Source organism: Amblyomma americanum, chromosome 4 (assembly GCF_052857255.1).
Source record: "Amblyomma americanum isolate KBUSLIRL-KWMA chromosome 4, ASM5285725v1, whole genome shotgun sequence".
Classification (NCBI taxonomy): Eukaryota; Metazoa; Arthropoda; class Arachnida; order Ixodida; family Ixodidae; genus Amblyomma; species Amblyomma americanum.
Window position 1 is genome coordinate 64,407,384 of NC_135500.1, and position 15,119 is coordinate 64,422,502.

Genomic DNA, 15,119 nt, shown 5'->3' on the forward strand with positions numbered 1-15,119 from the left:
CAAGAAACAGTTTCAAGTAAATATTAAATGTCATAAAACGCTCCATTAAAACATGGGGTGCTATTAACAAAAAAACGCATTCCTTGGGGGTGAGTGAACCTGTCGGCGCCCCGTGCACTCCGGCTCAAGGTGATAAGTACGTGTGCAGCTGCATATGTCTTTTTTTTTTTCCTTGAGCAATTATCAGCCTACTATCCTGAAGTTCAGGTGAATGAACGCAGTAACTTACATGCTATTAAGTGCATTGAGTGGCAGGGCCTATCGACTCCCAGACTTCGCGCTTTACTACCGTGGCCCAATGTCTGTTAGCCAGTTTCCGAATGCGGCATTTATGCGCGAGAAACCTATCGAGGCTAATTTAATATTTTTTATGCTACTGCGCGGATCCAGCAGTGACGCAGCTGGTCAATACATGCTGCTTCTGCAGTGCACAGGCTTGAAGCAGCCGCCGGTAGCTGCGGCAGCTGCAGTAGGCACGGGCAAGCGGAACCTGTTTTGCCTACCACGCGAAAGTCGCTGCTAACATCAGCGCCACCGCATCTTCGTGACGTCGCGGGGTGAAGGAGGTCCATAGGGTGAAGTTCGAAGGGAGGGGGGGGGGGGGGGGGGGGGGGGGGGGCATGCTTAACGAACACATTGCTTGGGGGAGGGGGGGGGGTTGAGCATGATTTCGAGGAGGGGAGGGGCCTCGGGTCTCCCCCTTGGATATGTCCCTGGCATAGATGCACCGTTTTTTTTTGTTTTGTTTACCGGCACTTGAAGCAAGCGGGACACTTTTGTCCTGCTGCCCTACAACTTGGTAGGCATTTTTAAGTCAGTCAGTGTAACGAGGCTTTGCTTCAGTGTTGCATATTTTGGCACTGAGAGGCCAGAGCTGGAAGCCGTCTGGTATGAATACCTGCAGGCAATGCTGGTGGAGCGGGACCAGCGCATCCGGCAGATTGAGGCGGACATGCTGGACTGCAACCAGATCTTCAAGGACCTGGCCAACATTGTGCACGAGCAGGGGGCTGTCATTGGTCAGTGTGCTTCCCCTTTTCCTCATGTACTCAGTCTCAGTATGGCCGCCCATGGGCTAGTCAGTGTACGGCAGCACTATTCATTAACCCTTGAAGGTGTAAGGTGGCTTGTGCACACAGTTGTGCACACATGAAACTTACAGCTTTTTCTGAAAAGGGGCTGCACCCAGCAGTGATATCATTATTCCACTTGAATTTAGCATCCTTTTTGTCACTAATAATTTGGTTTTTAGTGGCATATAGCAAATGCAGTGATTACTATTTCACAAGACAATGAGCTGGGTAGCACGTCGGCTCCTTTTTTGTGCAGACAGATTTTGCTGCCAGTGATAAAATAGAATTTTTTGCTCCATTTATAGTGCAGTGCGCATCTTTGAAACAGAAAGTGAGTCCATGATCCTTCGGGCGCTTACTTGACAAATGTGAGCATTTCGATGTTGCTTTTTCTCGCTAATCTGACACTTCGTGCAAGATTTTGCACATCCTTGTAAAAACTTACCTGCTGCTCTTTCACACGGGAAAAACTAACACATTCTATTTCTTGAGGCCTGAACATACTGGTTAGGTGCAAAAATTAATTGTTTTCGATCACAACAAAAAATCGCACCTCGAAGGGTTAAGAATGTGTCATGGCACCTGGTGACCCACGGCTCTGGAGAAGTTCTGTAGAAGGAGCTTTGGAGTAGTGACTGCAGCATGGCCAAGTGGTGCAATAGCTTATTTTGAGTGCACAGTGAAAAAGATGCTAGTGGGAAAAAGAGCACCAAGGGCAGTGCCATAAGATTTTTCTTCTCGGTGCACATTGACAGCTTGGCTTTCATGTGACTCTGCGGATATTTGCTTGCCAGCAAAAGCATCTATACTGCCAGGAAATCTGGCATTGAAGCTTAAACATTTTTGCTTGCCACTTTACCCACATTTGTGATGTGGATGATGGCGCTAAGTCCACCATGGAATCTGCGATCATCAAACGGAAGCAGCTGGTAGTGTGATCTAGCTCCAGAAACCCATGAGGAAAAAATGCACTTTACGTCGTTGCAGTAAGTTATTCAAAACAGTGTGGGGCCTGTGTTTTCCCCGTGTTTCACTTCTTTACCTGTGTTGTATTTTTTGGCCGTTTGTAGCTTAGAAAAGCTCCATTTTTTCTTTTCCATTAAAATTCAGCAACCAATCTATGTAGGCCAACTCGATCCAACTAAGCATTCCTTTAAGAATGCACAGAAGAAGCGCCATAAAGGATAGACACTGCAGCAGCAGCGGTAGCTAGGTCATTTGGCACAACTACAGTGATGCTCCAGCTGCTCCATTTGCGCCATTGTGATACATTTACATTTTGCTTTGCCAGTCTGCTCCAAAAGCGGAAAATTGATAAATATTGCGCCTTAGCTGTGCCAAAAAAAAAGACGTGGTCACGGGAAAACAACTATATTTGGAACCATTCAGGCTTTCAGTTGGCAACCTACTGAAATGTTTCCCCATTTGGCAACCCAGGGCGCTGATGGGCTGGCTTATGGCATAATTTAGCAGCCAGTTCATTCACACACATGGAGGAAGGAAAGAACTCAGGAGAGGCAGTTAAGTCACATTTTTGAGGCCGGCTCCCCCCCTACTTGACTGCTGTCTCAGCGCACTTCCGCATGCGCGGCAGGCATTGCAGCAGATGACTGCTGCGCCGTGAGCCAAAGGCTCGCAGTAGTCCTTTCGAAAGCACGTGCCTTCCGGCACACTTTTTTGCGTGCAGCTCGGATAGCGAGGGCATCTCCAGAGTTTTCCTCCATGTTCGCACATCACGTCGGTTGCATCTAAAGGTTGCATCATGTCGGTCAACCCCATATGTAATACCCCCGAAAAAAGGCCGCCATCGCCTAGAAGACGTTGAAGTAACGGGCGTTAGCTTTATTGGCCATGCGTAAAACGACGGTCTTTCCGCATCCAGCGGGGCCAGTGAAGAAAACCCTGAGCGGTTTGGGAAAGTAACATAACTTTTACACCTAGCGGAGCGATAGACGCCTAGCGCCATCTATCACAGAAATTACAATGCACGTCTACCCGTTGTCGAGTCACACCTCCTCAAGATACATCCGAAACAGAATTTGCTTTGTTTGGGGGCTCAAGGTGGACTTATAATTTGGTTTATATTTTTTATAATTTGGTTCAATTAGTAATTGCATGTATACAACATTTACCTGTTAATTGTGGTTTTGTTTCTATATCACAACTCATACGGTTTTATTTGCTTCCCAAATTCGATACACAACTGTCCCCGCGTGGTTGCCCCTTGTTGTCGGAGTATATATAGTGGAACGAATGTACACACATAGCGGTCTCGTGACCAGACACTTTTCCTACCCGTTGTAGGATATTTCTGGGGGGAAAAGGGATGGGAGGGCACAACCAGTTCTAATGACCGCCATCTTGGATTCGAGAAACCGAAACTATGCTGCCAGCCATTTCGTCCCCTGACGTCATACTCTCATAGTTCCACCATATTGGACCATGACGTCATCACTGGCACGTGGCAGGTGGTTGTTTCTACAATGCTATTGTAGATGGGGCTAGAAGTCTCAATGCGAGATGTGCTGTTTTCTAGTTGCTGCCACAGATCGTGCTGTGATCTCAGGGTGGTAGCAAACCCCACGGAATCTCGAAACGTGATGAGTAGTTGCTGCCACAGATGGCGCTGTGATCTCAGGGTAGTAGCAGACCCTGCGAAATCTCTAAGCGTGACGAGTAAGAGCTCATGCTCTTAAAAGAGAGCCTGAACTGAACTGAACCCTGAAGAAGGCTGAAGAAATATCTCCGGTTGAAGAACAAAAGGTTGGAGCAGGTTCAACAAGGTCAAGCTTTGTTGGAACTAGGGAATTTTGGCATTGCTGATTCACTTTGCGAGCTTGATGAATTTGTAAAAAATTGCGAGAAGTGTTGAGATAATGCCAACATGAAAAAAGAATGGTTTCAGTGAAAGTGTCCTTTGGACGTTTAGTCAAGCATGCTTTGCTGAACTTGCTCTACAATTACTGTTCTGATACAAAGCTGCTCCAAAACGAATATTTTTCTGCTCCAAAAATTGCCCCAGAACTTGAAATCGCTGGACCACCACTGACAATATTTTAAGCACTCAATGTGGAAGAGGAAAAGGAAGACCTTGCATGTCCCTGTTCTGCTCCATATTCTTTTCTAACAAATTCTTTTAAAATACTTGAGAAACAGCAACATATTCAACAACATATTCTTATGATATGGCAACGTATTGTTACTTGACAGCAAGCCGATGAAGGCAGGACAACAGGATGGATGGTGATGGTGTGATTTAATGGCTGCGGGCCTAGTGCGAGCGCTCCTGCCCACACCACTGCCCGCTTCGTCGTCTTCTAGTCCGTCACATGACCGGGGACCACCGAGCAATCTTCCCGATCACATGAACTAAAAGAATAGCAGGACGATGCAATGCAGGATGTGACGATGGGCGTGGCAGAAGGGATGAACAGAGAAGAGAAGATGAACGGCTTGCCATCACGATGAAGGAGATGAGTGAATGGTCCCTGGTCCACGAAGCTTCCGGGCCACAGGTCACCTAAGCTGATGGCCGAGGCCCATGGGTGCACCAAACGGCATGTGCTCACTAGACTCAGATCAGTGAGGTCGTTGGGTCAGATCATGGCGACAACATTACCGTAATAACCGGACTATAGGTCGGGCCGGAATATAGGTCGACCCCCCAGCTAACCAATTCTAAAAATGAAAAAAATCTTCAATGGAAAAAGTACTGAAAGTCACCCTTACCTTGAACCAAATGCGAATGTTTTTACAGGTTGCATAATGGTGGCAGTATTTATTTTCATTTAAATGCTGCTCATATGTACACCCGGCCAATTTTTTAACAGTATCGCGCACCCATCGACCCATGTGTTTGTCAGCACCTTATCATCACGGCACGGAGCGGCAAAAACAAACAAGGTACGCGCATGTGTACACATGTGCTTGCTGTCGCTTCTTTCGCCGCTCTGTGCCGTGATCTGTATCGCGTGATCTCTACCGCTTTCTGCAGATGCATTTGGCAGTCACAGGCAGCGATCTTGCACGCAGCCGCCGGTAGAACTCCACAACCTTTCCTTCCAATTCTGGATACGCTGCAGTCTGCCCATGAAATGACGTTTTCTTCTGGTTGCTGCAAGTCGTAATATGCAGTTTCTGCCTCGGCCAGTACCGAATGCTCTTTTCGGATACTCCAAATTCGTGCTGTGCCCGCCAGGTTGCCATGAGCTTCTGCATACTCAATCACATTTTTCTTGAAGGTGACGGTGAATTGCCATCGGTTTCGCTCATTTTGAAGGAAAATGTGAATAAGCAGCCTTTAACCAAAATAGCTTTGCAACAACGGAAACACAAAATGGTGGTGCCACTAAGTCGCCACGCCGCGCTGCTGCTGACGGACGCTGTTGACTTCAGCCGCCCATTGTTGCAGGACTTCCATAGTTTTTCCGCTGTATATAGTACAGGGTCAACTTTTCGCCATGGTTTTGTGAAAAAAGTTAGACCTATATTCCGGTTTTTACGGTAGTTCTCCATGTCTGCTGGTCGGGGATGGGTCTGGAGCAAACGGCGAGGTTGGTTTTTGTCAGGCAGGCTGGGGCACGTTTGGGCGGTGCAGACCCTGAGCACACGGCTAACGACCATGGCAGACGAAGGACGGTGAAGCTCCAGAACCAGGGTGGCGATGATTACTCCGGACCTCACACCAAATGTTACGTGACGGCAAGCCGATGAAGACAGGACGACATGACGGATGAGGATGGTGTGATTTAATGGCTGCGGGCCTAGTGCGAGTGCTCCTGCCTGCACCACTACCCGCTTTGTCGTCTTCTAGTCCGTCACAATATTCTTTTAGAATATGGTGCATACCAACTAGTCTAGTTATCACTGCGCATGCAATCCATATGTTCTCTTTCTAGATGGCTGATGTGTACCTGTCGTTAAGCATGAAAGAATGGTAGTTTCATCCTCTTTCACTCACAGATCGGAAATTCTGTGGTGCTGATAACCATGTTTTATTGTGATGTTGGTGTGCAGTAATTGATGTTGATAGTACTGCGGCAGTGTGTTGTCAGTGCATTAGAATTTGCTTTACTGAAACTTTTTACTTACATGTGTGCTGTCATCCAATGTGAATCTACTTCCATGGCGAACTTTTTGGCAATACAGATCCTTTTATGTGATGCTTGATAATTTGAATATATAAAAAGAATTGTTAACTTTGGGGCTTACATCCCAAAGTGGCACATCATATGTGAGGGACGCTGTAATGGAGGGCTCCGGATTAATTTAGACCACCTGTGGTTCTTCAACATGCGTCTACATCACACAACACACAGGTGCTTTTGAATTTCGCCTCCATCGAAATCCTGCTGTGGTGGCCAGGATTGAATATACAGTAAAAGCACGTTAATCCAAACTTCAAGGAACTGCAAAAATGTTCAAATTATTCGAAACTTTGAATTTAATGACTTCTAAAAAACCGTCAAGAACTGCTCGCATCACAGTGAATTGATTTGGTGAAAGACTGGGCAATGGGTGCCTGCTGTTGAGATTAGAATGGCGTGGCAATGGCTCTTTCTCGCGTTTCCATCAATGCTTTATTGCAGTGTGTACTGTAGGGGGCGTTGAAGCAGAACTGCTCCGAAATCGTAATGACCTCCTCAACATCCTTCACACTGCGACGCAGTGGAGCTCCACCACTACCACATCTCAGCTCTCACAAACAGCATTGTCGTGTATGAGAAGGGCATCGCTGCACGAGCTGCGAGTGGCACATGACAAATGTTCAGTTTCGGCGCACTGGAAGAACAGAACCACGCAGACGGAAGCGAAGGAAACACTCGGTAGTGCCAAATCGGGGAACCAGCGACGCGCTAATTTGTGTCCTGGTGATGGCTGATCGAGCCACCGTCACTATGGCCTGGCGCAAAGGTCAGAAAACTGAAACCAAAACTAAGTGGCCACGTTGTTCTCGGGGATGGGGCCGTTCATTCATTGTCATGTCTGCCGTTGCACGCTGTTTTGACAGGTGCATGGGCCACGAGCAACTATGCAACGTGAATCTGGGTTTTTGGTAGGGCTATTTCGACAATCTCACGCTGCGCTGGTCATACTTGAATGTGGCCTCTTTTCGGGAGCCTGTTCGAATTAACTGGTGCAAGACCCATAACATTTGAATTAATGAGCATATGCCGCCATGGACTTAAATGGGTGTTAGCCAGGACCTAGCCGGCAGTTTGAATTATCCAGATTTCCTAATTAACAGGTATCCAATTAACGAGCTTTTACTGATGTAGTAGTTGTCTTTGATATTGAGGTGTGAGAAAGGCTTCTAAGGTTAAACGAAGGCGACACCTTGGTGTGGCCATCATATATATGCCTTCTTTACTGACTGAAACAAAGTAATCCTTTTGTAAATTTTATAAGAATGCATACTAGAGCAGTTAATATGAAAAGTACTAACCATAAATTATTTGAGAAACTTCTTAATATTAGCGTGCCATTACTGTGGAAAGTGGTGTGTGCATTTTGTCCAGCATTTGCTTGGTCTTTTTTTATTTAAACGTGGCAATGACAAACCTGTTGTAATGTTGGATCTTGTTTCTGATGCAGACACCATTGAAGGCAACATTGAGAATACACAGCAGAACACTGCACAAGCCGTGGAACAACTGCGAAGTGCCGCCAGCTATCAGGTGACCTCAGCGTGCTTTACGCTGCTATGTCTGTTTCATTTCTAGTCTTGTGATTATGGGTTGCATTTTCACTCCCTGCCGAGACCTTCATTTTATTGCCGACAACTTCCACCGCACGCTTGTGAGAAATTGCAGCCTAGGCAAAAACAGGCACAAGTGGGAACAGTTGAAAATGGAACTCGTATCAAATGAAACCCGATTTGATGAAGTTCCCGACCTAACAAACAAATTTTGATAAGGTTCAGTGTTGTCAGTAACCCAAAATAACGAAAGGAATTTCCACTAAACTTGATTTAATGAAGTTTTCCTGGGAATAAATGAGTAAAAGAAAGGGTAATTTCTCACTTTTTTGCCATGATGTCTCGCAGAGTGTTCGCAGCGTGCAAGCAGTAACGTCTAGATGCCTAAGTCACGGTCCTAGTTTTATTTTGGAGAGGCTGCAAGGTGCAGCGCTGCGTGGAACAAGGAACTCGTCAGTCAGCAGCTATTCCCATCTCGGCTTCGTATCTGTTTTACCAGATGACACTTTCACGCACGAGCGATTCGGGCTGCTTTTGCGGACTTTTGAGATGCGCAGACAGGGGTTGTCGGCAAATGCGATGCCGCGGTAGCTTTAGGTGCTGCAACATAATTTTTTATTTAAAAAGGCGTAAAAATGCTTCTCTCAATTTTACAAATTTCTCGAGTTAACGAACATCACAATGTGAACGACAGAAGGAAGACCGCAGTGTGCTTGCCAGCATTTCGACAAATGGACTTGTCTTCTTCTGGGCAAAGACAAGTCCTTCTGTCCAAACGTTGGCAAGCACCCCGAGGTTTTTCCTCTCTTGTTCACTTTGTAATTATCAGGAACCATCTGACTAACCTCTCTCTGCCATGGACTTGATTTAAAGAAGTAATTTGTGGCTGCTCTTCACTTCGTTAAATCGAGTTTTAGAGCTCTATACAGTTAAACCTCAATGTAATGAACCTCAGTGTAATGAAATCTTCGATGTAACCAAGTATTTCAGTTCCTATAACTTCGCGTCCATAGAACAACATTTTCAGCCTTTGTATAACGAAGCAAGTCCTGGTACACTTTCAACTTACTGAAATTTCGTTGCTGGATCGAGGCGAACCAGAAGAATTGAACAAAAGTAAACTGAGAACTCTAGTGGTTGATAAACGTGCGCCCGCCAATACGCGCCCCTAAAAATGGGCGCAGCGAAATTATACACGGCTGGCAGTTGCAAATGCGTTGCTTGCCGCGCCATCTTGGGTAGATTGAGTGACACTGGAGAACGTTGTGTCGAGTAGGTCTGCTAGAGGGTTGACGCACGCTCGGTTTTCATTGACTCAATACCAGTATGCAGTCTAGATCTAGCCACTGCGGCATCAGGTCAGTTTGAGTCAGTTTTGTGCTGCCCGAGTGTACATGTCAATCTGCCTCGCGCTGTGTTTTTGTGTGCGTGCCTGCCTGACATCTTTGACAGCATGAGGGGAAAATGCTAAGTCCTAGCATTTGAAGAAAAGGCAAGTGTGCTCCAAGTCGTGCCAAATGGTGAAAAGAAGAAGGATGTCACCGCCCGATTCAGCATAACCCAGAGCTCCCTTTCGACAATCCCTGAAGATGGGGTCAAATGTGCAAAGAAAGAGGTGGAAAATTCCCACGTTCGAAGATGTGGATAAGGCTGTTTTTGCATGGTTTATGTCTGTTAGGGAACAGAACGTTCCTATCTGCGGCGAATTACTGCAACAAAAGACGAAGGATTTTGCCTCTCTGTTTGGCCATGACGATTTTCAGGCCAGCAGCGGTGCTGCACCGTTTCAAAGCCTATCATGCCATCGTCAGCAAAACCTTAAGTGGCAAGTTTACATCGGCTGACACGACAGTATCAGCTGCTTGGGTAGACATAGAAGTTCCGGAGGTACTGGCGCACTATGATCCAGCAGACGTATACAACGCCGATGAGACAGCGTTGTTCTATCAGATGCTGCCGAATCGTACGTTGGCATAAAAAGGTGAATGTTGTCACAGCGGGAAACTCGGCAAGCTGCGCATCTCAGTCTTGCGCTGCGCCAACATGAATGGTACCAACAAGCGTGTGCCGCTCGTGATTGGGTGCAGCTAGAAGCCGCAGTGCTTCAGACATTCACACCAGCTAGAAATTGAGTATTATTGGAACCTGAAAGCTTAAATGACGCAAAGCATTTTCCTTGGTTGGCTGCAAGCGATCAATGCGGACATGGAGATAGCTGGACGCAAAGTGCATGTTATATTGGACAATTGTTCAGCACATTGAGGTGCAGTTTCTACCGCCGAACTGCACGTCACTAATTCAGCCTCTCGATCAGGTAATAATAAGCAGTGTGAAGCGCGCATATAGCCGGAGGCTCATCGACAAGCTTCTGCTTGACCTGCGACTGCAGCGCCCCACTTAAGTGGGCTTGTTTCAGGCCCTCGAAATGTTATCCGCATCCTGGGAGGTGATCCCAAAGAAGATTTTCGAGAACTGCTTTCTGAAAGCAGGCTTCGAAGCAACCGGAGCAGCTTGTCCTGAGGCGGACTTAGATTTGCCTGCGCTGGAAGAAGCAGCTCTTAAAAAGACTTGGCAGCATCTTCGCAGCAACGGCGCCATTCCAGAGGGAGTTGTGCTGGATGGTTACCTTTTTGGAGTCTCGTGCGCCCTTGCGATGGAGGAGATGACAGCAGAATCGGTCGTGAGCGGCGTGGTTGCGAGCTGTCAGGATGACAGCAAAGGCAAACCTGATATTCAGGACGAGTGCGACATCCCAACCACTTGTGAAGTGGTCGACGCGATCGATGTACTTAGGCGCTTTGCGAGCACAGAAGACCAAGAGGCCATCCAATCCCTGTGGGTCTGCGAATGACATGTAACGCCTTTGCTGATGACAAAAAAAGCGCAGAAAAAGGTGACTGACTATTTTTGTCGGCAATAAAGCGTTTTACCGTGCGTGCGTGCGTGCGTGCACCGCACCCGCAGCACATTTTGGAGGTTTCTTTGCATGCTCGGAGACGAGTTTCGACGTAACGAAATTTGAATGTAACCAAGCAAAGTGCCTATTTTCACGACTTCGTGATATTAAAGTTTAACTCTAATGCCATTTTTAGGTGTGCTTCGAAGCGAAAGTTGGTGCCACAGGGTGCCCGCTCGTAGTTGTATGTGACCCTGTCGGAGCTGGGAGTCTGCGGCAGTAGTTGGAGGCGGACTGGCCACAGAGCTGACGTTGTGGAGCCGTGAGTAGTCCGCAACATGGTCAGCGAGTTCAGCGAGCTTGTCTAATGAAACATCACCAGCAGCTGCGAGGATGGGGACCGTGTGTTGGGGAAGACGCTGAAGGAACAACTCATGCAGAAGTGGGTCTTGCTGAGCAGCGGAGTCTCCCAGAAGCTGGCACATGCGACGGAGGAGCTGCGAAGGGCGGCTGTCACCAAGCTGTGTAGCACTGAGGAGCTTCTGGAGCTTGGTGCGCTTGGACGCGGACTTGCGGTCGATGAAAGCTGCCTTCAGCGCATCGAAGGGGCGAGCTGATGATGTCCAGTAACTCCTCAGCGACGTCAGGAGGCAAGGACTACACGAGGTGGAGGAACTTGGTCTCCTGGCTGGTGATACGCCGCAGCTGGATATGCGCCTCAACCTGCAGGAGCCAGGCACGGGTGCTATTGGGTCAAAATGACGGCAGGCTGCCTGCGTTCTGGAGCATGTCGCCGCTGGTAGGCAGGGCAGAACAGCCAGTGAAATTCATGTAGGAGGATGGGGTTGCGTGTTAGAAGCCGGGTCGCCAAATCTGCCGGAGCTAAGGCGAGGAAGAACCAGCTCCGGCAGCGTTGAGTTTCGAACTGTTTATTTGCGCTGCTCGCACTGCGGCGGAATAGCCCACCTTCCTCTTGCTTGTCTGGCGCTGCGTGCCCTAGCCTGCGAGCCGAGCGCGGCGCGAGGGGCACTACAACGCCGTCATGTGTGTACTTGTTAGATGTGCCAGTTTTCATTGGGAAGTGCTTGAGGGGAGTTCAGGGGCTGAATTCTCGTGTGGTTGGTTTTTCCAACCAGCTGGATTCAGCTCGTGTGATTGGCCAGCACGCTGGCTGACGACAGCCTGCACGCCGGCCAGTTTGGCAAGCTAAGGTTAACTGTTTGGGAAAAGTCAGCGACGCAAGAATCCAGCTCTAGGTGCCATAGTGTACCCTGTTTACCTCTCTTGGGTTTGAAACTGTTGCCTGAGTCACAGAATGAAGTAATCAGTCCAATGCTGGTCTCTCAAGTTTCTGGGTGTGGCGTAAGGTGGGCCAGAGTCTACTGTCCGGTTTGTTAGCGACGCCAGTTATCGTGCTACAAAAAAAGAAGGCAAATTCTCAAGTGTTATTAATTTGCTCAGTGCATTCATGGTTTTGTTGTGGACTTGGCTGTCCTTTCTGTTTGCCAAATAGCTTACCAAAGTGCGTATGATCGAAACGTTATCAAATGTGAAAGAACTGGAAGAGTTGCAGAAGAACTACGCAGAGCACTGGTGTGCACGTGTGTGTGTGAAGTTGTGTTTGTGAACTGCTTGCAACTAGCCATGCTTTTAGTGCAGGGATGTATGTGTGCTGTTGCTTTTGCATGTTGCACGCATTTAAATTGAGCGAGAGAGGGAAGGGAGTGAGGGTTTCGAAAAGCATGCAAAGGGAGTGGGCCTGCCCTAAATGGCAAAATGGCTTTGTCTTTGCTACACAATGCAATGGCAGTGAGTATTAAAATAAAGGCCCCTGTCACTTGATGGAGCCTCTGAAATAATGAGCCACTATAGTTTGTGCATGCTCAGAAACCAAGGAAGGCGTTATTTTATTTTTATGGAGCCACACGGTTCATAGCAAACAAGTAGTGCATGAACCTTTAGCTTTGCCTTAACCTGCCACAGACTTCTGGTGATATTGTGCCAAAGATTTCAGGGTTCTTTCTTCACTTCAACACCTGGCAACCTTAGTGCGGACGCACAGGTAGCCACTGTAGAGCCATGGCACCTAACGGTGTCGCTATGTTCACAGAGGCTAATGTTCTTGGCCCAAGCAGGCCATAGTCAGCCTGCTTTTATTTGCTACTACTGTATTGTTTTGTTTTTACAGTATAATAAAATCAGCCGCTGCGGTGGCTGAGTGGTTATGGCACTCGGCTGCTGGTCCGAAAGACGCGTGTTCGATCCCGGCCGCGGCGGTCGAATTTTGATGGAGGCGAAATTCTAGAGGCCCGTGTGCTGTGCGATGTCAGTGCACGTTAAAGAACCCTAGGTGGTTGAAATTTCCGGAGCCCTTCACTACGGCGTCTGTTATAGCGTGAGTCGCTTTGGGACGTTAAACCCCCATAAATAAATAAACAAACAGTATAATAATATCGTGAGCAAGATGAAGTTCACAGTATTTATATTTTTTTGCTGGAGCTCCGAGAAGATTACTCAGTCCAAGTGCAGCCTGCCCCTTTTTGTAACACTACTTCCCCTGCCTACGCCTTTGTACTCAATGCAAATGGCAGCCTTTAAGTCTGGTCCCCTACTGTGAAGCTCTGGAATAGCTGGTGTGACTGCCGAATTCAACAGTGTGCTGTGTCCAGTGCCTCTTTGTTGCATATCGTTCGGAGTGTGTTGGTTGATACCCTGAAACATGTTGTCACAGTGTTGGCCATAGTCTCTGCTTCAACCTATTTCAAGCAAATGGCGGTGAAAATGAAGCTGATTGGATAGATTTCTTTTTTGTGTGTTCGAAGCCATATTTACAGCATTAGTCATTTTTCATTCTTATTTCAACAACTTCATGAAAGCTGGCATCAGATGCACTTTTGAACTGGACAAACCTTGAGGTGTGATTATTGCGATATATAGTGGGGCGTAGATGAGGTCTATGGGCAGAACCTCGAGAGGTGTGAGAAGAAAGTTGGAGGTTTCTGCATGGTCGGAAAAAAACTGCTCACCTTTGTTTTTAATGTTTTCTCCAAAAACTATGCTGCTTTGATGCCATTCATCTCCCCTAGTGGACAAGTGGATGCAGCGTCCAATAAGCGCTTGCACACCACAATGTGCTGCTGTGAGTGTCTGGCGAACCTGCCATTGTTTCTTGACAAGAGGCATTTCTCTGTAGCAGCTGCGTTTTTCTCTCTTGCCCTGTGTGCCTAAAGGCCCCATAAAACTTATCCTCACAAGCACCTGTTTTTCTTTTTTTATTTTTTGATCACTTGTCATTGCCTTGGTCAAGAAGGCATTTGAAGTGGTTTCGGAATACTGCACTCCCGGGAGTTCGTTTGCATTTCTTGAACTCCTGAAATCTGTGATGAACCCCATGCATAAAATGAGCATTCAAACAAGCTTCCATAGCTATCGATGCAGGGCATCCGACATGTCACGTAGAAAGAGGATCACCAATTTTACGGCGCGGTTCAGGTGTCCAACGATATATGAGACAGATACTGCGCCATTTCCTTTCCCCCAAAACCAATTATTATTATTATTATTTTCTTGCGCTAGAAAAGGCACCTGGCATTGTTGCTGTGCCAAGATGCCCTGCACTTTGCATTTTGAAGAATTATTTTGGCAACCTCTGTTAATACTTTGCATGGAATGCGAGATTCACCAATAATGGAAACCTGAGTGCCACAACACTTTAGTGCTGTATCTACTACTTGAATGTAGTGTAGCTACTATTGTAATGCAAGAGTCTCTTGGCTAACCGGGAGAAAAAAAAGTACTAAATGATGCAATTATTCAGCAGTAGTATACTGGTTCAGTTATAATGTTACTTGTGACTTTTAACTTCTATTATGTGGTTAAAAATTTGTGCTACAGTCAACTAAAGATGGTTTTTTGTGAGGACACAATTTCTTGAGCGTGATCCGAAGGGCAGGCATTGCAATTCTTTATAACATCTTGAGACTTTGAGTATAAATTGTGTCATTAGTTTTTTTTCAGATGCCTGGGATATGATTGTTTGGGTTGCATGTTGAGTTCCAATATATTTGCTACGCTTGAAACTTTTGTTTACGTGCTGGGATATACCCAGTATAGAGCAGACTATACACTTTCTGAAAAAAAAAAAGGAATATTACAGCCCTCCCCAAAAGGTGCCTTTTTTTTTGTTGGCATTCTTATGATTGCTGATAAACACTACTTGAAATAATAATCCATAACAGCACGACAGACGGGACAGAGAAGAGAGCGCACAACACAGAGCGCTGACTCACAACTAAAACGTTTATTGGCCGCCAGCCAGTATAAATACTGCCCTGGTGGCCGGGAAGGAAACAAGCACGCTTGACTTGCGTGAGATTTAAAATCGCCAGTACATCAGGCACGTGTCTACTTGAAAGTTCTTTAATGCCTGTTGAAATGCGTGAAACTCCGCTTG

The 15,119-nt window shown here is 46.9% G+C and overlaps 1 protein-coding gene across 2 annotated transcripts in view; it reads left to right on the forward strand.

Moving 5' to 3' along the window:
• The window catches only part of LOC144127997 (syntaxin-7-like), a 46,640-nt gene that overhangs the window by 21,452 nt on the left and 10,069 nt on the right, over window positions 1–15,119 (forward strand). For both annotated transcript variants that reach the window (XM_077661042.1, XM_077661043.1), the window contains exons 7-8: window positions 905–1,019; window positions 7,668–7,750. In XM_077661042.1, coding sequence (XP_077517168.1) covers window positions 905–1,019; window positions 7,668–7,750 — 198 coding nt within the window. The remainder of the gene's footprint in view (window positions 1–904; window positions 1,020–7,667; window positions 7,751–15,119) is intronic.